We start from the raw sequence: 18745 nt of genomic DNA on the forward strand, positions 1-18745 counted from the left end.
TTTGAAAGCCAGTATGAGAGAGCTTGGACTCCTCATCTTCTTCCTCTTCATCGGGGTGATCCTCTTCTCCAGTGCTGTCTATTTTGCTGAGGCTGATGACCCTGAGTCTCATTTCTCCAGCATACCCGATGCTTTCTGGTGGGCTGTGGTGACCATGACCACTGTTGGTTATGGGGATATGCGACCTGTCACCGTGGGGGGCAAGATTGTTGGCTCCTTGTGTGCCATTGCAGGTGTGCTCACCATTGCCTGCCTGTCCCTGTCATGTGTCCAACTTCAACTACTTCTACCACCGAGAGACTGATCATGAAGAGCAAGCTATTCTCAAAGAAGAGCACAGTAGTGCTCAGGGGCAGCACAATGGCGGGAGATGCAAGAGAAGATCCAGTAAAAACTCTCTGAACAAATCTGTTGTGCACTTGGAAAACAGTGAGGGGTTCAACCATGGCACCAGCTCTTTAGAGCAAAACCAATATCAAAGCTAAAAGTAATGTAGATCTCAGAAAATCCCTCTATGCTCTCTGTCTGGACACCAATAGGGAAAACAGATCTTTAAGGAAAGGAGAAAATTAGAGCTTAGAGATGCACAAGGATTTGCTGCTGTCAGAAACTTACTACTATTCCTATTATTTTCATACCAGTTAGTTTTTTTAATCAGGCTATATTTTATAAATGGATCACTGTCCTGAGCAGTCCTTCAGGAATACATGTTTTTGTGTTCTTTTCCATGACACAAAGGGTCACCTATTTTTAAAATAGGACTAAGAATAAGCTATGCTCCATGATGCAGGAGCTGGTAAATTATGAAAGTGCAAAATCTAATTGTAGAAACTTATTTTAGCAAATAGTGTTTGGTTTTAAATGGGTCATTTGTAAGCAATTCAGTTGCTCCAAGTTAGTATTAAAGATTTGGGGGATGTGTGTGTGGAGAATGAATGGATTTTGGGGTGGGGGGAAGGATGAGGGTTTTTTTTGTACTGTAGTTTCAAACTGAAATTATTCCAATATATTTTATATCTGTATATCTGTATTTATGGGTGAAAAGGGTTTTCTTATTCCTGTGAAATACAACTTCATTAAAGCACTAGGGACATTAGCAGATCAGCACTTTCAGAGTTTTCCACTTGTGATCAGTACAGATCTGTTTGTCTAGTATGTGAAGTGAATTTGGTGCTCTTAACCCAATAGCAGAAAAATTTTATTGTCAATGATATATTAGTTTCTTGTGAGCCTTAAATTATTAAATATTGTAGATATACTTCTTTAAATAATTTTATTAATTACTGTTTTAGAATTTCTAATATTAGAACCTGTTGCTTTCTGTCCCCTCAGAAAAAAAAAAAAAAAAAAGAAAAAAAAAAGTATGTGCATTATTATTATTATATTTATTATTATCTATTATTATTTAGTTTTACAGTTTTATACTTTCATTATCTTTTTGAGACCAAAAGGAAAGTACTACTGTCTGCTGTTAATAGATTTGATCCAAGTGCACAACAGATCAAAAACAGTAGGGAGTGATAGAGGTAACATGAAGGTAGATATGAGTGCAGTATCTGCAAAAACTACTCCTTATTCTACACTCCAGATTGCTTTGGCACATGTATCAGTAACCTTGATGTATCCATACCATTTGTATACATAGTTCACTGTTTTAATTATCATAGATGGAAACGGATGGCACTTAAAGAATCTAATACGTCTGCCACACTACTGAAATAACCATTGTGTGGCATATACCTCGGATTCAGATGGAAAGCATCACCTTTCACCAAAACACATCCTTGTTTTCCTTTATTTCCAAACAAAACCTTTTCAATGCTGTGGATATTGCAGTTAAGATGTTGTTGAAAGATGAATGAGAAATTATCTTCATCCTGATAACACAGCACTGTACCACTTCTAGTGAAGACTGACACAAAGTTGCTTCTTTAACTCAAGGTGCTGTGTTACTATTTTCCTTGGCAAAGGACATCTCTTCCCCTCAATCTCCTGTGGTATTGCTGAAGGATATTTCATGCCTTTACCAAGTACAGTGATACTGGAAGACTAGCAGAAGGAGTCTTGACTGTCAACACTCAAGGTTTGTTTTTATCATTTTTTTTCTATCCCTTAAATAAATATTAAGTTGGGATTGTGGTTTATGTAAGTACCTCAGATATATGCACTGCAGTAAATTTAAATCAGCCTTGCTAAACAGTGCCTTTAACATTTTCAGCCCAGACACAAATTGTGCTTACTTGTCCTTACCTTGCCCATTTAACGATAAGGGCCAAATGATGACATTTTCCTTCTATTCAGTACAACATCTGGATGAGTGCCAGCAAGTAAATTTTTCATGTTAGTGTGCAGAACTGTTACATAAATCTCAGCCCAAAACCAAAAATATGGGGAGGGGGAAGGGAAATAGGGAGGAGGTGAATCGAAACAGAGAACTGGCTCTTTCACATTAATTTTAGGTGTTGGTTCTTAGGTGTTTTTCTTGTTTATTTAGATGGACAATTCTGGTTGTAATAGGCTGAGAAGCTATCTCGCACATAGACTAACAAAGTGCCCAGTCCAGGTGCGTTCCAGATTTGGACAGCTCTGTGCTTTAGTGAGGGTTTTTTGCATCAATGTGAGGTGCAGAAGTAGCCTTGATGAGGGTTGAATCTAAAATGGAACAAGAAATGGTATAATTGCCTGTTGCAATGCTACGATCTTAGATCATTGATGGACTTAGAGTGAAGCTTTTTCATTCAGGGAAGTATTTTGATTGACTTTCAGTGATTAAATCCATCTAACTCACCTGAATAAGTGCCAAACAATTCACTGAGTTTTGCAGGATCACATTTTGGTGGTGTCTTCCCCTGACGACTACCCTCACTTTCCTGACCACTTTCTTCTTCTATAGTTAGCTCTTCCAGTCACACACTGTGGTGAATTAGTCTGTCGGCTTGCCAGTGCAGCAACTTTGTGTACATACAGTCCCTTGTTTAACAGTGGAACCCTGCTTGTGGCTAAAGCTTTTGGAGATTAATAATCTGAAAGTGGTATGTAACAGAAATTATTGCAATTAGTGGAGAAGCACTGGTGTAAAAGTGATGTAGGTGAAAACAGATCAGGCCTATGGGTACTGAGTCTTAAAAGCTCATTGCTAATAGAAAGGGAAGGCCTGGCCTCCCTCCTTCCTTAGCACTTTTTTTCCTCCTGTTTGGTGCCCCCTTTTTTTGCTTACCATGAACTGGTTCTGTCCTTGTGCAAGTACACGTGCAAGTGATGCCTCCTATTCCAGAAGCACTTGAGCTCACTGTTCTGGCAGAAAATCCAGCGCAGTAACAACAGCACCAAAGTAGATAGTTTTCTGTTAAGTTAGTGAGCTGGAAAGCAAGTGAATGCCAAAGCCAGTGCAAGGAAGGAGGGGGAAGCTCAGTGGTTCAGAGAAGTGAGCAAGCAGGGAGGAGTGAAATCCTCACCCTTCAGTGGCATTGAACTCTTACATTGTCATGACTGCTTCTTGAACCTCAATTAGTGTTTGTAGAGATATCACAGGACTTGGTCTTGCAAGATGCTGGGAACCTTTAACTTCCCTCTGGAGCCAGTATGTTCTGGATTGCTGCTATAACTTAGCGTAGAATTTGTCCTAATCAAGATCAAGCTCTGTGAGAGCAAAAAACCCTGATTTTTCCACAAGGTTGGATGCTGGCTTCTCAAATCATTCTTCAACCTTCAGTTTGGACATACTTTGTTTTTCCATAATAAAACAACAGACCTTTCCAACAACAACAACAACAACAAAAATACATTCTCAAAATATAGTTGAAAATATTAGTGTGGCTTAGCTTTCTAAATAGTTGTTAAGTGCAGTCTGAACTCAGTTTTGACACCTTTACAAGGATGTATAATTTCTGTTGGCTTATATGAGAGTAAAGGATATGCTTTCTAAAGAGAAAGGTTGCTGCCAGGCACTGAGTAATACAACCAGAAATATGGTTAGAGTACAGCTCAGAAAAGCATTTACTATGGGCTCAGCTTTGAGTACATATTTAAGTGAAACATTAGCAAACATTATGGTTGCACTGATCTTAGAGATTGTTACTCAAAGATGACCTACATACCTTGCTGAAACCTGATGGCCATTAGTTTCTGTTGGACTTCAGTGCAAATATTAAGGTTACTGGTACAGTTTGTAAGCCTGAAAACAAGTGGTACTGCAGGACATTGAATCAGAACACCAGATTCTTACTGCAAAAAGAATGCCTGTCCCTGCAGCCGCTATTCATCAGAGCAGTACTCTTGACATGATCAGTTGCAAACTGAGTACCAGGACTGCTTTCATAAAGAATTACCACTTTGGCTTGGATAAGATTGTGATTGCATTTTCCAGCAGCAAGAACCTGCACTCACTCTAGTTAATTTTGTTGTCAAGATCCTTCACTGAGTTCAGTAGGCACCATGTATCTGTCTGTGCCTGGGATACAAACAGTGCAGAAGCCTTGTAACGTGTTGATGCAAATTGATGATGCAAAAGAATGAGAGGAAAAAGAGAACCAAATCTGAGAAAGTTCATGTAAATGTGAAAGAAGGAAGAAAATGTAGGCTGTGCATGCCAATTCTAAGCACATTTCAAGAAGGAAATCTGTCAAACCATTACTGGTTTTATGTTAGCTGACCTGGAATGGACAGAAATCTGAATAAAACCTGTCTAGAATATCACAAGCCACAAGATATCAGACCTTAATAAATAAAAAATCATTGTAAACATTAAAAATAAATAAATAAAAGGAAAACAGCACATTTTTGTAAACCTTTGTCTAGGAGCAATGTCACAAAAGATACCTAACGCCACACATGCCTGTATGCCATAGCTATTAATGGCTTTTCATCTTGAGCAGGACAATATGCACTGAAATGCATTACCCTTCCATTTTGGGAATGCTGAACTGAATATTATTCTGGGTCACCGTTAACATGAGTTTAGGTTGCTCAGCATGGCTCCAAGGGGATTCTATATTCCCATTTTACTTTTCCATCATTCTAAAAATGATAAAACAGCAACTGTTATATAACATCATTCATCTCCCAGTGCTTTATGAACAAAAGCACAATGATCTTATACATGCAAACAGTGTAAGAGAAAAGGCTGTGGAAGGGAAGACCAGGCTTTTCATAGGGGAGAGGGCTAGAGAGGCACAAATGTAAGTGGGCTTGGCTGGACTGGGACATCTGAAACATGAGACCACCAAAAGCAGTGAGGGAGGGAAGGAAGGAAGGAGAGAGATTCACTCTGTGGTCCCCTTTCTGCTTTCCTGCATGGCTCTTGCTGACTCTACAGTCAAGAACTGGATGCCAGCATCTGTGCACTGGGACCCATCTGGAGGGGGCCACGATGCAGCATGAACAAAACCCTCTTTCGTTTTTATTTGGGCTATATAAATAGAAAATGGCACTTCCACTGACTGTTCCTCAGCTTCTCCTGTTGCAAACATCGCTCCCTGAGGCTGTTCTTGCAGTGGCGGTAGTGGGGATGAGGGCTATTGAGTCACAGCACATTGAGCACTCTCAGAAGTAGCTTTGCTTCTCCTTGTGTTGCCATCCACTTCAAATTAGGTATCAAAGGAAATACTAGTGCACTTTCTCTCACAGAAAATACATAAGTAAAAAGCCTTTGTCTTCTGAAACATGTCAGTGAAGCTAGTTCTGAGGTAAAACAGGGAGACTAGTGGTGTGCAACAGTAGACCTAATTGAAGACTTTGTCCTTGCAACTTGCCCAGTATAGGGTCAGTATGTTGTATGGTGGTCAACATGTTGGAAAGATCTCACTAGTATTGAGATTGAACCTGTTCAGGATAGAGGAGCAACAAGAAAACTGTGAGATAACACTTTAACAGAATATTCCTGCTTTTGGTGCAGCTGTCATTATGTGATCATCAACTTCACTAACCTCTTTTGGTAAGCTAAATTAGTTAAATTTTAAAATGAAATAGAAAAGATCCTTATATATCCCATCAAAATCATTCTTCCAAAGTCATGCTCCCAAGGCCATTTTGTGTATTTGTAGCTTTTCTAAGTAGCTTTTCTAAGTTTTTCTTTCACTGTCTTGTTGTAAGCATTAACTACTCTTCAATTCTTTCTGTCACCTTACTGGATTTCTGTTGCTCTTGCCTTATTTTGAGACCTAAGATACTCTTCACTGACCTTGGATCATGCTGTCTGATGTTACTGTGTAAACTCATACTAGGAATAAACATGGAAATTCTCCAGTAACTACTTCTGGGTCCACTTGCTAGAATATTCCCCATATTTCTATGACGAAACATTGTGAAAAATATGGGTATTATATCATTAAAATCATGACTAATTATATGAATAAGAATATTTATGGCAATTGGAATACAAAAAAAAGTAAAGATTGTAATGATATGACTAAAATTTAATTGGAATTAGAAGTTGGAAAGAAAAATACCTTATTTAAAGAAAAATAACAGCATGCATACACTTTAACATTAAATATTGTGGCGCTTCCTTGCTTGTATAATCTAATATATAGTGTCCTTATTGGTATTTCTTGATTCCCAGGTATCCGTATTGTATTTTTACCAGGGCTTAAAAAGGCAAAACCATAGGCAGACCCAGAGTTGTTGTTAACTAATGCATTGAAGATGGCTTGTTTACCTGGAAGCATTTTTTTTTCTGCTTTTCTCAGTATTACCAGCTGGTGTAAGAAAAGCACTCTTCTCTCTCCATAAATACTGAAAGTGAGCATGTTTATAAGCTTTGTTGAAAACACCTAAGGATTGAACCCAGTGATTGTAGCTCTAGATTCTCACCACATCATCATCACTACTTAACTTTTGTAAACATGACTGTTGTAATGCATGACACTTGACTCTGTGCTTGTAGTAGCCTATGGGCCACTCTCCTTTGAACTTATAACTCAAGTGGCCTCTGTAAAGTAATCACGTCTTTTTGCCAATGTGGTGAATCCAAAACAGTAATGAGTTGCCCATTCTGCATTGTAAAATCCCATTCCTAGGGCACAATCGGTAACTGGTCTAACTTTGGACTAGCTTTGAACACCCATCTTCAGGGCTTTCTTTAGAAATTTTGTGCTAAGGACATATACCTGAATTTTGTTTTCATTTATGCCTGGGTGAATCTCCCCCCCCCCCCCCAAAAAAAAAAGGTGGATCTGATTGTTCAGGAAGAGATAGTTGCGACAACCTTTGTTTTCAGTAATTTTCTCCTTATTTGACATGAAAATAGGTTACCTTTTTCAGTGGAACAATGTTACTTTGAATTTTCATTGAGGTGACATGATTTCTGGAAATGGCTTTGTCTAACAGTAAAATTAATAACCTTCCTAGCTGGCAACAGGGTATTACAGCATGGGCTTCCCAGCACAGGTAGTCTGTAGGGTTACTGCAGAATTAATTATCCAGATAGAATTTAGAAATTACCGAAAGTAATCTGTAAAGTGTTGTCTCTATTAGTAATTCAGTCAAGTTGGTTGTCATCAGGAGGATGTTTCCGAAGAAATCACTGCAGATTGTAACACTTCTCTGACATGCTGGAGAGAGAAGTGAATGATCTCATTTCTGTGTTTCAACTACAATATGCCACAAATACTGTCATTTCCTATTTTGGGAAGCAGCCTTTAAGCAGCCAAAGATAACTGCCTTTCTTTCATGTTTGGTGTTGTTTTATCCTCTATAATTTATGTCACCCACTGCAATCATTCTCACATGAGTAATGACTGAGGCAGAGGGTTCCCCAATTTTCACAGATATTAACTGAGAAAACCAAGATCCAAGATGAAGAGTTGCTTCTACAAATAGGAGTGATTGTGTTTTCGCCTTCTATTGATCCTTTACTCTTCCAACGTTGATTATTCCATTCTCAGATTACCCTGGCCTTTACCCTTTGGATTAATACCTCACTGTGCATTCTTACCTTCACTTTTGTTACAGTTCATTTGACGGTGATAGCAGTCATTACTGCAAAGCAGTAACTGGCGGAGCTGTCCTGCTTCTGTGCATAGTAGATGTGATTACTGCTGGTAATTCCACAGCTGCCTCCCTTCAGTTTGAGATGGACACGTTGCTAGAGTCGGTTGTGTTTGAAGTTGACATAGGAAAACATGTTGCTAGAGAAGCCACCTGTGATGGAAATTAATAACAGTACTCCTCTCAGGAGTATTCCATCCTCCTCAAATTTAACAAGGAAGCCAATTTGGAGATAAAAGTTGACATATGCAGTCTCTTCTTTCAGATCATGGCCTCAACCAAGTCCAGGTAGCAGAGGCTGTGTGGTCTGTGTCATGTAGGAGGAGAGTACAATGAAGCCTTGCAGATCTGCTAATGAGAATACAATTGCATAATAAAAACTCAGATCCAGGATTGCAGTTTGTGTGAAGATACTGGAGGAAGAAGTACAATTTAAAAATACTAGATTGATAGCACCTCTGTCTAAAGGTCTGAGGTGTATGCAGGGAGCAGAGGTCAGTAAGGCTGAAATTCCTTCATTGTGTGGTAGCACTTCAGTGGTGGTGTCCTAGTACTTGGTAGCTCCCTGGAAATACATGCCAGGGTTTTCTTTGCTCCCTCCAGAGTTGCTAGGGATTAGTTTAGATTCTAACACAGATTAGATACTCCATACTGAATTCTCTCAAGAAAGTTCAACATAGTTAAATCTCTTCTAGCTCTTCTCCTTCTCTCTTCTCTCTGTTTAGTTGTAAGTAGAAATACATGCAACTGGGGGGAGTGGGGGAGTGGGAAGCTGAACATGATTTGAATTATTTAAGCAGTGTAGCCTTAGAATTTCTTTTCTGTTGTTTAAAATTATTTGAAAATCTGAGGGGTGTAATTGAGGGAATGCTTTAGTGTTAATTTTCAGAGCAAATTTTATGAGTTCCTTAGTTCAGAAAGCACTATAATTTTCAGGGCAATGCTGCCTTATTTAAAGACAAGAAAGGTTATTGTGGTAGTACTACAGTAATAAAATAATAAAATAATAAAAATAATGCCACGTTGATATTATTTTTACGCAATTAATTCTCAGAATGTTCTAATTAGGAAATATAATCTTTAACATGCTTAGAAATTCTGGCCATGAAAGAGAATTGATGCTAAGGAATGATTGGTCTGAAGGGTGAAAACAGTTCTGAGAAGTAATATCTTCCAGTTAAAGTTTACCCACTGCGTTTTGAACGAAATAAGATTCCTTGAGCCAAATAAGAAACATAGGGAAGAGAAGGAATCTATAGCTGGGACACCAGTACATTTGCCTAAGAAAAGGATGGCGGTTCCCACAGGTGCTTCTGGATTACAGCTATTGGACAAAATACCTGCACAGTATCTCCTTGGATCATGTTTTAAAAGTCTACTTGGTTGTTGAAAGAAAGGATGCAGGTACCTCTATTTATAGGGATGTCAGACTGTGGATCCAAAGCAGATACTGGCATCTTGTTGGGGGCCTTGGGGAGTAAATCCCAGTAAACATCAAAATTTCAGTCAGATTCCCAGGGCCCACTTTTCCCCACAGTTATCTCTAAATGACCTTATGTGAAGATACTAAGTATAGTGGCTCTCATGTCAGTGTGTAGAATGTTTAGAGAAGCCTTGAACCTCTCAGTGTAGTAGTCGAGGCATTTCAGCCTAGGTTCCTCTGGAGCAGAGAAGAGCACTGTTTGATTCTTTAGTGGTCCTGTCCCCATGACTGATGAAGCACAGAAGAGCACTATCAGGTACACACAGGTTACTCAGGTACAGTGCTTGGAACAGGTAAACTACTGCCAAGGTGCTAATTAATATTACAGAATGGGGAAAAGTTACTTATAAGAAGCTAGGATTTTTTATTTTATTTTTTACCTTTCTCTGATAGTTAATACTGCTGTCTGATGCAGAATTTGCTTGACTGCATAAAAGATGCTCACAAGCTTGTCTTGGTTGGGTTTGGTGTGTTGTTTTTGTTGTGTGTGTTGTTGTTTTGTTTTTCATCTCAAAAATTTCAGACTGATATTCTAAAATGAAACCATTTTAAACAGATGCTAGAGAATACTAAGAGATGTAAGAGTGATCTCAGTGATGCATACTGATAAAAGAACAGAGGCTGAGGAGTGTAGGATTTTTGAGCATGAGAGGGAAAACACTCTGGATGGTTTTGAAACACTGTGCCTTTCAAATGTAATTTGCACTGCTTCCTGCTAGTGGAAAATGGGGTAGGTTCTTTTTAGTAAGGAAGCTGGATATTCCACTGAGGAGGAGATATGAATTCTCATAGACATCCTGACTGCATCTATATTAGAAAATGAAATGCGCCCAGGACCATTCTCTGTCACTGAGGCCAAGTGGCATGTAGGCACCCTGTGCTCTTTCCCTCCATAACAAGGTGACCAGAGGCAGATTGCCTAATGGATTCAGTTCCTGGCCCGTGCTAATTCCCAGATTGTGCCTAGATAGTATTTGGAAGAGAGCGTTTTTGTACAGACTTGCCAGTGTGACCAGAAGCTTTTAACAGTATAGGTGATTAATTGCCCAGGAACATTGCCTCAAACTGTTTAATCGACAAGTGCAGTTTGTCAATTAAATAGCTTCTGTTTCACACTTAGGGCTGAGAAGTACACCACGCTTTGATACTGCATGGTATCGTGCCTTCAGACAATTTCTTGGAGTATCTTAAAAGCTTTACATATTCCGCCTGTTGGTAATTTCTAACCTTAAACAATAGTCAGTCTCTATTCACTGATCAGAATTATTTCTGCAGAGTTCTGTTCACATCTAATTCTGCTTCCACCTGAACTTGTGTATAGCAAATATACTAAAAATCACTACAAAAATCCCCCACTTTCCTAAGTGCAAATGGAGAGCATGAATCTGACAATGAGGACAGGATACTGTTGCTTTCTTTTTTGTGTGACTGACTTTTCTGTTTGCACCATCCTGTTGTAAGCTATCCATTGTGTGTCAGTCACTGCATCTTGTAATTCTGCTTAGGAACTGTAGTACAATCAAGACCCTGGTGGCCAAGAACATTACCTGTTCTTGTTATCTGGCAGACTGCACTGGAAAATAATAGGAAATTTTAAAAATGAGGAAGGGGGTGGGGAGACACTTTTAGCTACATGCAAAGAAATTCAGGCAGCACAAGACCTACAGAGATCTCATTGAAGCCAATCTCCTTCCCAACAAAATGGTCAGCCTCACCTAAGTGATCTGCAGATATTTGCCTAGCCTGTTCCTGAAGATCCTTCTGTCCTGGTCCACTCTGTTTGCACTGTGGGTTAGGTTTATATCCTTTTCATATATGCTAAAAGTTAAATTTGGTCCTAAACTTATTGCAAACTGAGCAGGGATTAGTGATAGGTCAAAATATGTAAGTACTTTCTGACCATTGTTAGCTTTCAAAGGTCTCTGGCTTCTCTAAATCCATGTGAGATAGCCTCAGAAAAATGTGCATGCAGGAAAGGACTGGTCTGAAAGCATTGCTAAGCTTTTCTTACAAAGCATTAGGATTTTGCATGTAATACTGAAAGCAACTATTACAAATGCATGTAACTGTTACTGCTTCCAGCGCTGTAAACAATGGAGCATCCAGCACAGGGGTAGAGTGAACCACCACTAGAATTCTTCTGTAGCTTCAGGAGAATCTGTGTGTCAGCATTTGCTCTGTTGTGGTCCCCAGGGACTGAAACATTAGTTACATTCAGTCAGATTGAGAAGTTAGTGTGATGTCTAGAAGTAAACTTCAACTTCAGATCTTTTCTGATGTGGTAATTTGTAGATCATGACAGCAATAACTGCAATAATTTAAGATGTTAATGACCTCAGCCATCCCAACAAATAGGTAAGAAGCAAGTCACTCTGAATGAAGTGCTAAGGGCAGGTAAATGTATCAATGGGAATTCATTTTTTTAGTGTTTGTAGGCAGAACAACTTATGATCTTCCACTGAACATAGTCTTTCTTCTAATGACTCAGTTTTGTCCTCTGTCTCTGTTTTTGACAGAATTTGTCATCTTTCTAGGAGGATTGGCAGGACAAGACTTCTGAGTACTGGAGACCTGTCCGATGATGGCAATTTAAGCAAATATTCTGAAGAATTTCTGCTGTGGAGAGGGGTTTACCCAGCAAATGAGTGGGCAGGCTTAGTGTGGGGTTTATGTCTTATGCAACCATGAGAACTTGAGGTCTGGAATGCTTAGATCCACCACATGGAAAGTTTCATTAAACTTCCCAGGGCATCAGTCCTCAAGGTCTGTTTCAGTAATGAATAATCATATTTAGGAATTATTCAATACCTAGAGACAGAACACATACATGGACATTAAAAAACAACAACAACAAAACAAGAAGTCAAAAGTATAATTCAAACCAAACATACCTTAGAGGTAAGTGATCAAAATCATTATGGGAGCTGGTAAGGGGAAGGAGCTTTTCTAATAATTAACCTTGGAGAGAGAAGTTGTGATATCATTATTGCAGTGTTCATGGGCAGAATGATATGTATTTAAAATATTTCGGGATTCCATCCGGCCCTCTGTTCACTCTGTAGCGGTGAATTAGCCCTACTGAAATCAACTTTTGTTCTGTTCCAGGAGTCCTACTCAGATAGACTTGAGGTGTGCAGTCATATCCTTTTTTCCCTTGAGTTTTGACAGACCAAATAAAGTAGAGACCTCTCTTACAGTGATAGCATGCTGAGAACCTGTGCTGTGGGAGAAGAAAGTGTGAGATAGAATACTGGTTATTGTCCAAACTTAGCTTGCAAATAGCAGCCTAGCACATCTTGCTCATCTATATGTATTTCCCAGAAGGTAATGGCTGGGAAGGTGTGTGAAGGTCCACATTTGGAAGAGACAGTAATGGAGACTGATGTCTGGAGCAAAATGTTCATGCAAAATGCTTCTTCCCTGGGGAAGCTCTCCCACAGCTAGATGTAGTGTTATCTAGCTGTCTGGTTTTAATTCCAGGACTGCAAAGAGAGCATGGCTCTTAAAACTCTGCCTGGGATTTTTATTTATTTATTTATTTATTTTCTGCTGTTGGTAATTAACCCAAATATTCAAGAATCAGTCTTTAATTTCATATACCATCCACTCTTTATCCCTGAAATCCATACTGCTTCTTTATCTGATTTTCTAATTGAATTATAATGGGAGTAAATGCACATTGTAAAATTTCCTCCTGTTATTTGCATAGAACTCAGAGACAGGAGCCAGTGTAACATACTTCGAATTTGTTTTCCTTTTAAGAAGGGGTTTTCATTTTAGATTTTTTTTTCCTGGGCTAATGCACATCTGATGTCAGGCTTCCCAGATGAGAATGGTTAGACTGGCGTTGACATTTTTAGAAATATGTGCAAATGGAAAAATATCCTGGGAGTTCTGCCAATGGCTGATTCTGTAAAGTTTTAGAGTCTCTGTTGAACAGGAAACATGAGCCAGGTACCTTTACAGAAAAGAAGTCTTACTCATGAAGTACCTACTTGGGTGTGTGCAATGAGTGCCTTCTCAATTTAAGAAGAGTAGAAGGGAATTCCAGAAGATTCTGATTCTGTTAGGAGATACTTATTCGCCTTTCAGACCAAATGATAAGCAGTCAATTTAGCATCTTTCTCAAAGGAAGGCACAACTACAGCAAAAGATCCTGGGGGGGGGGGGGGGGGAAGATTTTCCAAGGTTTAACATGCAAGGATAACAAACAAAGTGGTTCAGACAAATCTCCTTCCTGATCCATGGCTGTTCCTTCTAGTTTGGTGCTGATGACTGGGACAAAATAGTGTAGAGCTGAGCTGATTTGCAGTGAATCCAGCCTTTTCATTTCACAGTAAGATGGCAGAATTTGCAGGATGAGTGCAGTTGATTAGTATGCTATGAATGTGAATTTTCGTAGGCTTTGCAGCATGCTCATTTTAACTGTTCTCAACAGAGCAAATGTCTCATTAACAAATAGTAGTCTTTCACAGATGCAGGTCAAATGCTGCTCGTTACTCGAGGAGAAGCAGACCACCCTAAGTGAACAGGGGTTGTACATGGGTTAAACCAGCATGGGACATACCCTAAGGTACAATATCAGTGCATGCTAAGAGCAGATTGGCTATGTCTATATCCAGGGCTGCAGGCGACTCCCGCTGTTTTGCTGGCTCTGTTGAGCGTGGATCTCAGTAGGAGCCTGGGGCCAGGAGCTGGTGCTTTTCACGGAGGCAAAATAGTGCTCAGTGAGTGGCAGGACCTCAGCTCCAGCTGAGCTCAGTGCTTAGCCCAGTCTGCTGACTGGCTGTGTCTTGCCTCTGTGAGAAGCAGCATCTGCTGGATTGCCCCATGGGTCAGTGCTCAACAGGACCAGCGGCTCTTCTTGCGCTCTGCTTGGCATATTCCGTGCAGCTGGCTCTCCCCTCTCCCCTGATGAGTGGTAGCATACGTTTGTTTGCAGCATGCACCATTGTTTCCCAGCACGAGAACATTTTGCAGAGTCAGCAGTCTCCAGAGCCTGGAATGCTCAGTCTTGTCATCTCTCTCCTGTTTACCTTATGTTATGTTCACATGTTACAAGGCCGAGCGGATGTGGCTGTGCCTGTGCTGCACGTACCAGCCCATGTGTTGTGGAGTGCATATTCTGTCCTTGGCAGGACTCCCTGGGCTGGCTTTATGTTGTGGATGGCTTCCCACACAGGGACACTGTGGCTTATTGGTGGTCTGAGCAGAAAGTTTAGGTACAGCTATTTTGACATATGATAGGACTTCTCTACAACTGCTGTGTGGAGTACCACAGAAATCAGCATAACAGAAGGCAGCATATTGAACTGAGCTGGATCCATTCTGATTCATTCTGTAAAAGGATTTGATTGTTTCCAAGGGAAGCAGAGTTTTTTTAGTCACTCTGTGTTTTTGTTTTTGTTTTTTTTTAGTAGTTTTTGAATGTGTTGGCTGTTTTAAAGCAAATTTGGCAGGCACTAGCCTTAAAAAAAAATATTTTAAAACTTTTGTAAAGGTAGCTGAGTGCACAAAGAAAATAGCCAAATGAATACTGCTATTCTTAGGGAAAAGTTATTGCATTAGTTTCCTAAATCTTACTCTATCAATACAGGAAGGACATAGTGAATGAATACACTATTTAAAAAAAAAATGTATTCACAGATTTCTCTGAATGTAGCAAATACTGATTAGATGTCATTTATAGAATTACAGCAAGAAGCAGAGTTGTTCTTAGTAATATGGTAAAAGAGCATATTTAGACAGACTCCTTCCATTCCTCTAGCAGTACATTCAAACAATTTTCAGACTTCTAACTTCTCCTGAAGTCTGTTGTAGCTGAGAGACAGAGAGACCGGCAGACAGAGACCAAGAGACCCTCTTGATTTCAGTGAGTTTGGGACCAGGTTTGTCATGGTCTGTCTCATGCCATCCTGGTGTTTTACAAGTTGAGGAAACAAAATCTTGAAACCGAAACTCTTATTCTTTTCTGCTGCATTGAAGTTGGAGTGCTTGGAGGGTTAGGAGGAATGGAGGAAGAGTTTACAAGAAAGCTGTCTCTTTATTATTAGACTTTAAATAGGCTGAGTTTTAAGTAGATTAATTTGCATGCCCCACAGCATCCATGCACAGCAGTAGTGCTAGCTGCAGCTTCTTTACTTCCCGGAACTGAATAACTGCTCATCCTATTTCCTTTCGTAAGTAAAGTACTATGCAGAGAGTTTGTTGATTCCTCCCTACTTACCAACCAACTATCCATACGTATTACTTCCACTGTGGCATTTTCTTTATGGGATAGGACTTTATGGCCTGCTTTGAGAATAGATGGTAAAAAAAGCAAGAAATGTTACTGTGCTGTGTTTAGAATGTGGACCTGAAAAGCATAACTGGGCCCTGAACTATTTTCCCAAGATCACATAGTGCCAGGGTGCAGGACAGAGAATGTATTTCCTGAATGGAACTAATACCTTAATTTTAAGGATCATGTGGTCGCACTTTCTGCCAACATGTCTTATGGTCATAAACTCAAATGAAGTGTTAAGTACCTGGCCAGAATTACTGTCAATTTAGTGACATCTAGTAGGATAGTTGTTATATGCACTCTGCTGTTGAATCTACAAATTTGTTTATCACTCTAATCACTAGGCTTCACCCTTTTGCTCCTGGCCATTTTGATCTGTTTTATTTACATTCTTATACTGTGTTCATCGCTGATTCTGCATTCACCACCTCCAACAATGCTGTAAGAAATGTAGCTAACAGCCTTGGTGTATTGTTTCTCTCATTCTCTCCTTGTGAGAGCTGTAAGTGAAGGAACTGCGGATTTTAAAAAGGAAATATAGATACACATGTATTAACAGTATGTGACTTCTAAGAAGGCAGGGCAGAAAGTACATCTTGAAGTTTGTTCCTCATCATTCAGTCTTTGTTTCAGTCCAGAAAGTGTTATTTCCTGTTCCCTTTTGGTAGGTTTTGCTATGCTTGAGGTAAAGGTTCACTCATTGTAACTACCAACTCAGAGCTCTTAGCTTTTTTTTTTTTTTTTTTTTTTTTTTTTTTAATATCTTGGGTTGAAATTATGGATCATCCCGAAGTCAGGGCACTTAAACTTCATCAGTTCATATGTGGAAAATTTGTGGGGGAATTAGAAGGTGTTTGATCTGTTGCCATTGCTAAGAAAGACTACAGCATTTTGTTGCCATTGTAGTGATGGATTTCTTGTGATATTTGTTAAAAACACTGATAAAATGCTCACCTGATCAGACACTAGCAACATTTTTAACTTTTTACTGTGCAAAAATGCAGTATCTGTAACAATGCAAAGGTAGACAGGAAGAGCCCTACATTTGAAATCTGTTTTTTTTTAAGCTTATGATGCTGTGAAGTCTGACTCTGGTTGTCAAATCCTCAGCCTATTCCATTTTGTGAAAAAACAGCCTTTTTTGAATGATAATAAATGCTGCAGAAAGGTTGCAGAAGAGGGGCATAGGCACACAGAACCTGACTTTGTATCCAGTAAGGATACCAAATTCTAGAAAAATCTTCAGCAAAAGCCTTGTGAATTGTTTTGTTTCCCTTTATATTCTTGCACCATTGGAAAATAAAATAACAATCTGCTGCAATACAAAGAACATAATCTGTCATTTTCTCTTGACCATTTTGAAAGTCTGCTAGAATAGTCAAAGAATGGCATGCAGGCGGTTTGCAAAATCATTTTGCATGAAGGATTTCAAAAGCTTCCCCAAAAGCTAACTACAAGTTATTAACTCACATTTGGGGACCATCTGCCTAGTAGCTTTTCAAAATAATTCTATAAGCACACAGGCTAAAAGCAAAGAATATCTTACAAAAGCATCTTTACAGAAAAAAAAAAGAAAAAGAAAAAGAAAAAAAAAGAAAGAAAAAAAAGAAAAAGAAAAAGAGAGAGAAAGAAGGAAGGAAGGAAGTGAAGGAAGGAAGGAAGGAGAAAGAAGAAAGAAAAGAAAAAAAGAAGAAAGAAAAAGAAAGAAAAAAGAAAAAGAAAGAAAGAAGAAAGAAAGAAAGAAAGAAAGAAGAAAGAAAGAAAGAAAAAGAAAGAAATGAAAGGAAGAAAGAAAGAAGAAGAAGGAAGGAAGAAAGAAGGAAAAGGAAGGAAGAAAAAAAGAAAGAGAAAGGAAGAAAGGAAGGAAGGAGAGAGAGAGAGAGAAAAGAAAAAAGAGAAGAAGAAAGAAAGAAAGAAAAAAAAAAGAAAGAAGAAAAGAGAAAGAAACAAAGAACAAAAAAGAAGAAAAGAAAGGAAGAAAGGAAGAAAGGAAGAAGGAAGAAAGGAAGAAGAAAGAAAGAAAGGCAAACCCGCAAATAGTTGTGCTTTACCTTTTGTTACTTCTATAGGTTATAATCATAAGAAGGGACAGAAGCGTAGCTGGGGCATTGCCAAAATATATATATATGTTCTGAGAATCATCATGCAATTTCCATTGTAGAATTTTGGTCTATTTTGGTGACAGCTACATTTGTTTGGGCAAAATGCAGTGTCTATGATATGGACGTTACTACGTCTTCAGACCTTAGGATGTTACAGCAATTTTCCTGCTGTAGAGAAAGACCACGTGTCGGAGATAGGTTTTTTCTAAAGCTGTAAAGCTTCATTTATGTGGGAACACTTTGAAAACTTAATCTGAATGAAATAATAGCTAGATCTGATGTGTATGACTTGAAGTGGTATATATTCCTCCGTGAATAATCACATTTCGAAAAACGGTAAATCTGACTCAATATAACTTAGTCCACTTCAACATACTGAAACAAATTTAAACTTTATTATTTTAAAGGAGAGTGACTGTACAGGGACTAACCAGACTAAAAATGACTTTTTCCTAGGCAGAAAATCCCCATTTTTAAGAGTCATTTGATAAGTCTGGAAAGACTGAAAATCATTGACAAACAGCCATGCCATGTTTATAATTTGCTGTAAACAAATGGCATAATTTTACATTGTGCTGAGCCTTGAGTGTTTTTGTTTGTTTGTTTGTTTGTTTGTTGTTTTTCCCCCAGGTCCTAAATTCCTTTTGTCATCTATAGGTGTTGAATGCAATTAATATGACCCAGGATGAAGTACAGGTAGCATTGAGAATGACCTGTGCTGCTCAATATGCAGGTATGTCTAGCTCTCATCAAATGTCCTGGCTATTATGAATGAAGATAACTTAATCCTGTAAGCTATGAAAAATACTTTACCTTTCCTAGCTGTAAAACAGACTGGTGACCTAGAATTAGGGTCAGAGAAATGTCTGCTCTACCTTTATTTGATTTGAA

At 38.9% G+C, this 18745-nt stretch overlaps 1 protein-coding gene across 1 annotated transcript in view; it reads left to right on the forward strand.

Moving 5' to 3' along the window:
- Positions 1-18745, forward strand: part of LOC121079081 (potassium voltage-gated channel subfamily A member 5-like) — a 31630-nt gene that overhangs the window by 1584 nt on the left and 11301 nt on the right. The window contains 2 exon segments of the mRNA XM_040575943.1: positions 2-249; positions 251-2083. Coding sequence (XP_040431877.1) covers positions 2-249; positions 251-485 — 483 coding nt within the window. The 3' untranslated portion in view covers positions 486-2083.

Source organism: Cygnus olor, chromosome 1 (genome assembly GCF_009769625.2).
Source record: "Cygnus olor isolate bCygOlo1 chromosome 1, bCygOlo1.pri.v2, whole genome shotgun sequence".
In the NCBI taxonomy this organism is placed as follows: domain Eukaryota; kingdom Metazoa; phylum Chordata; class Aves; order Anseriformes; family Anatidae; genus Cygnus; species Cygnus olor.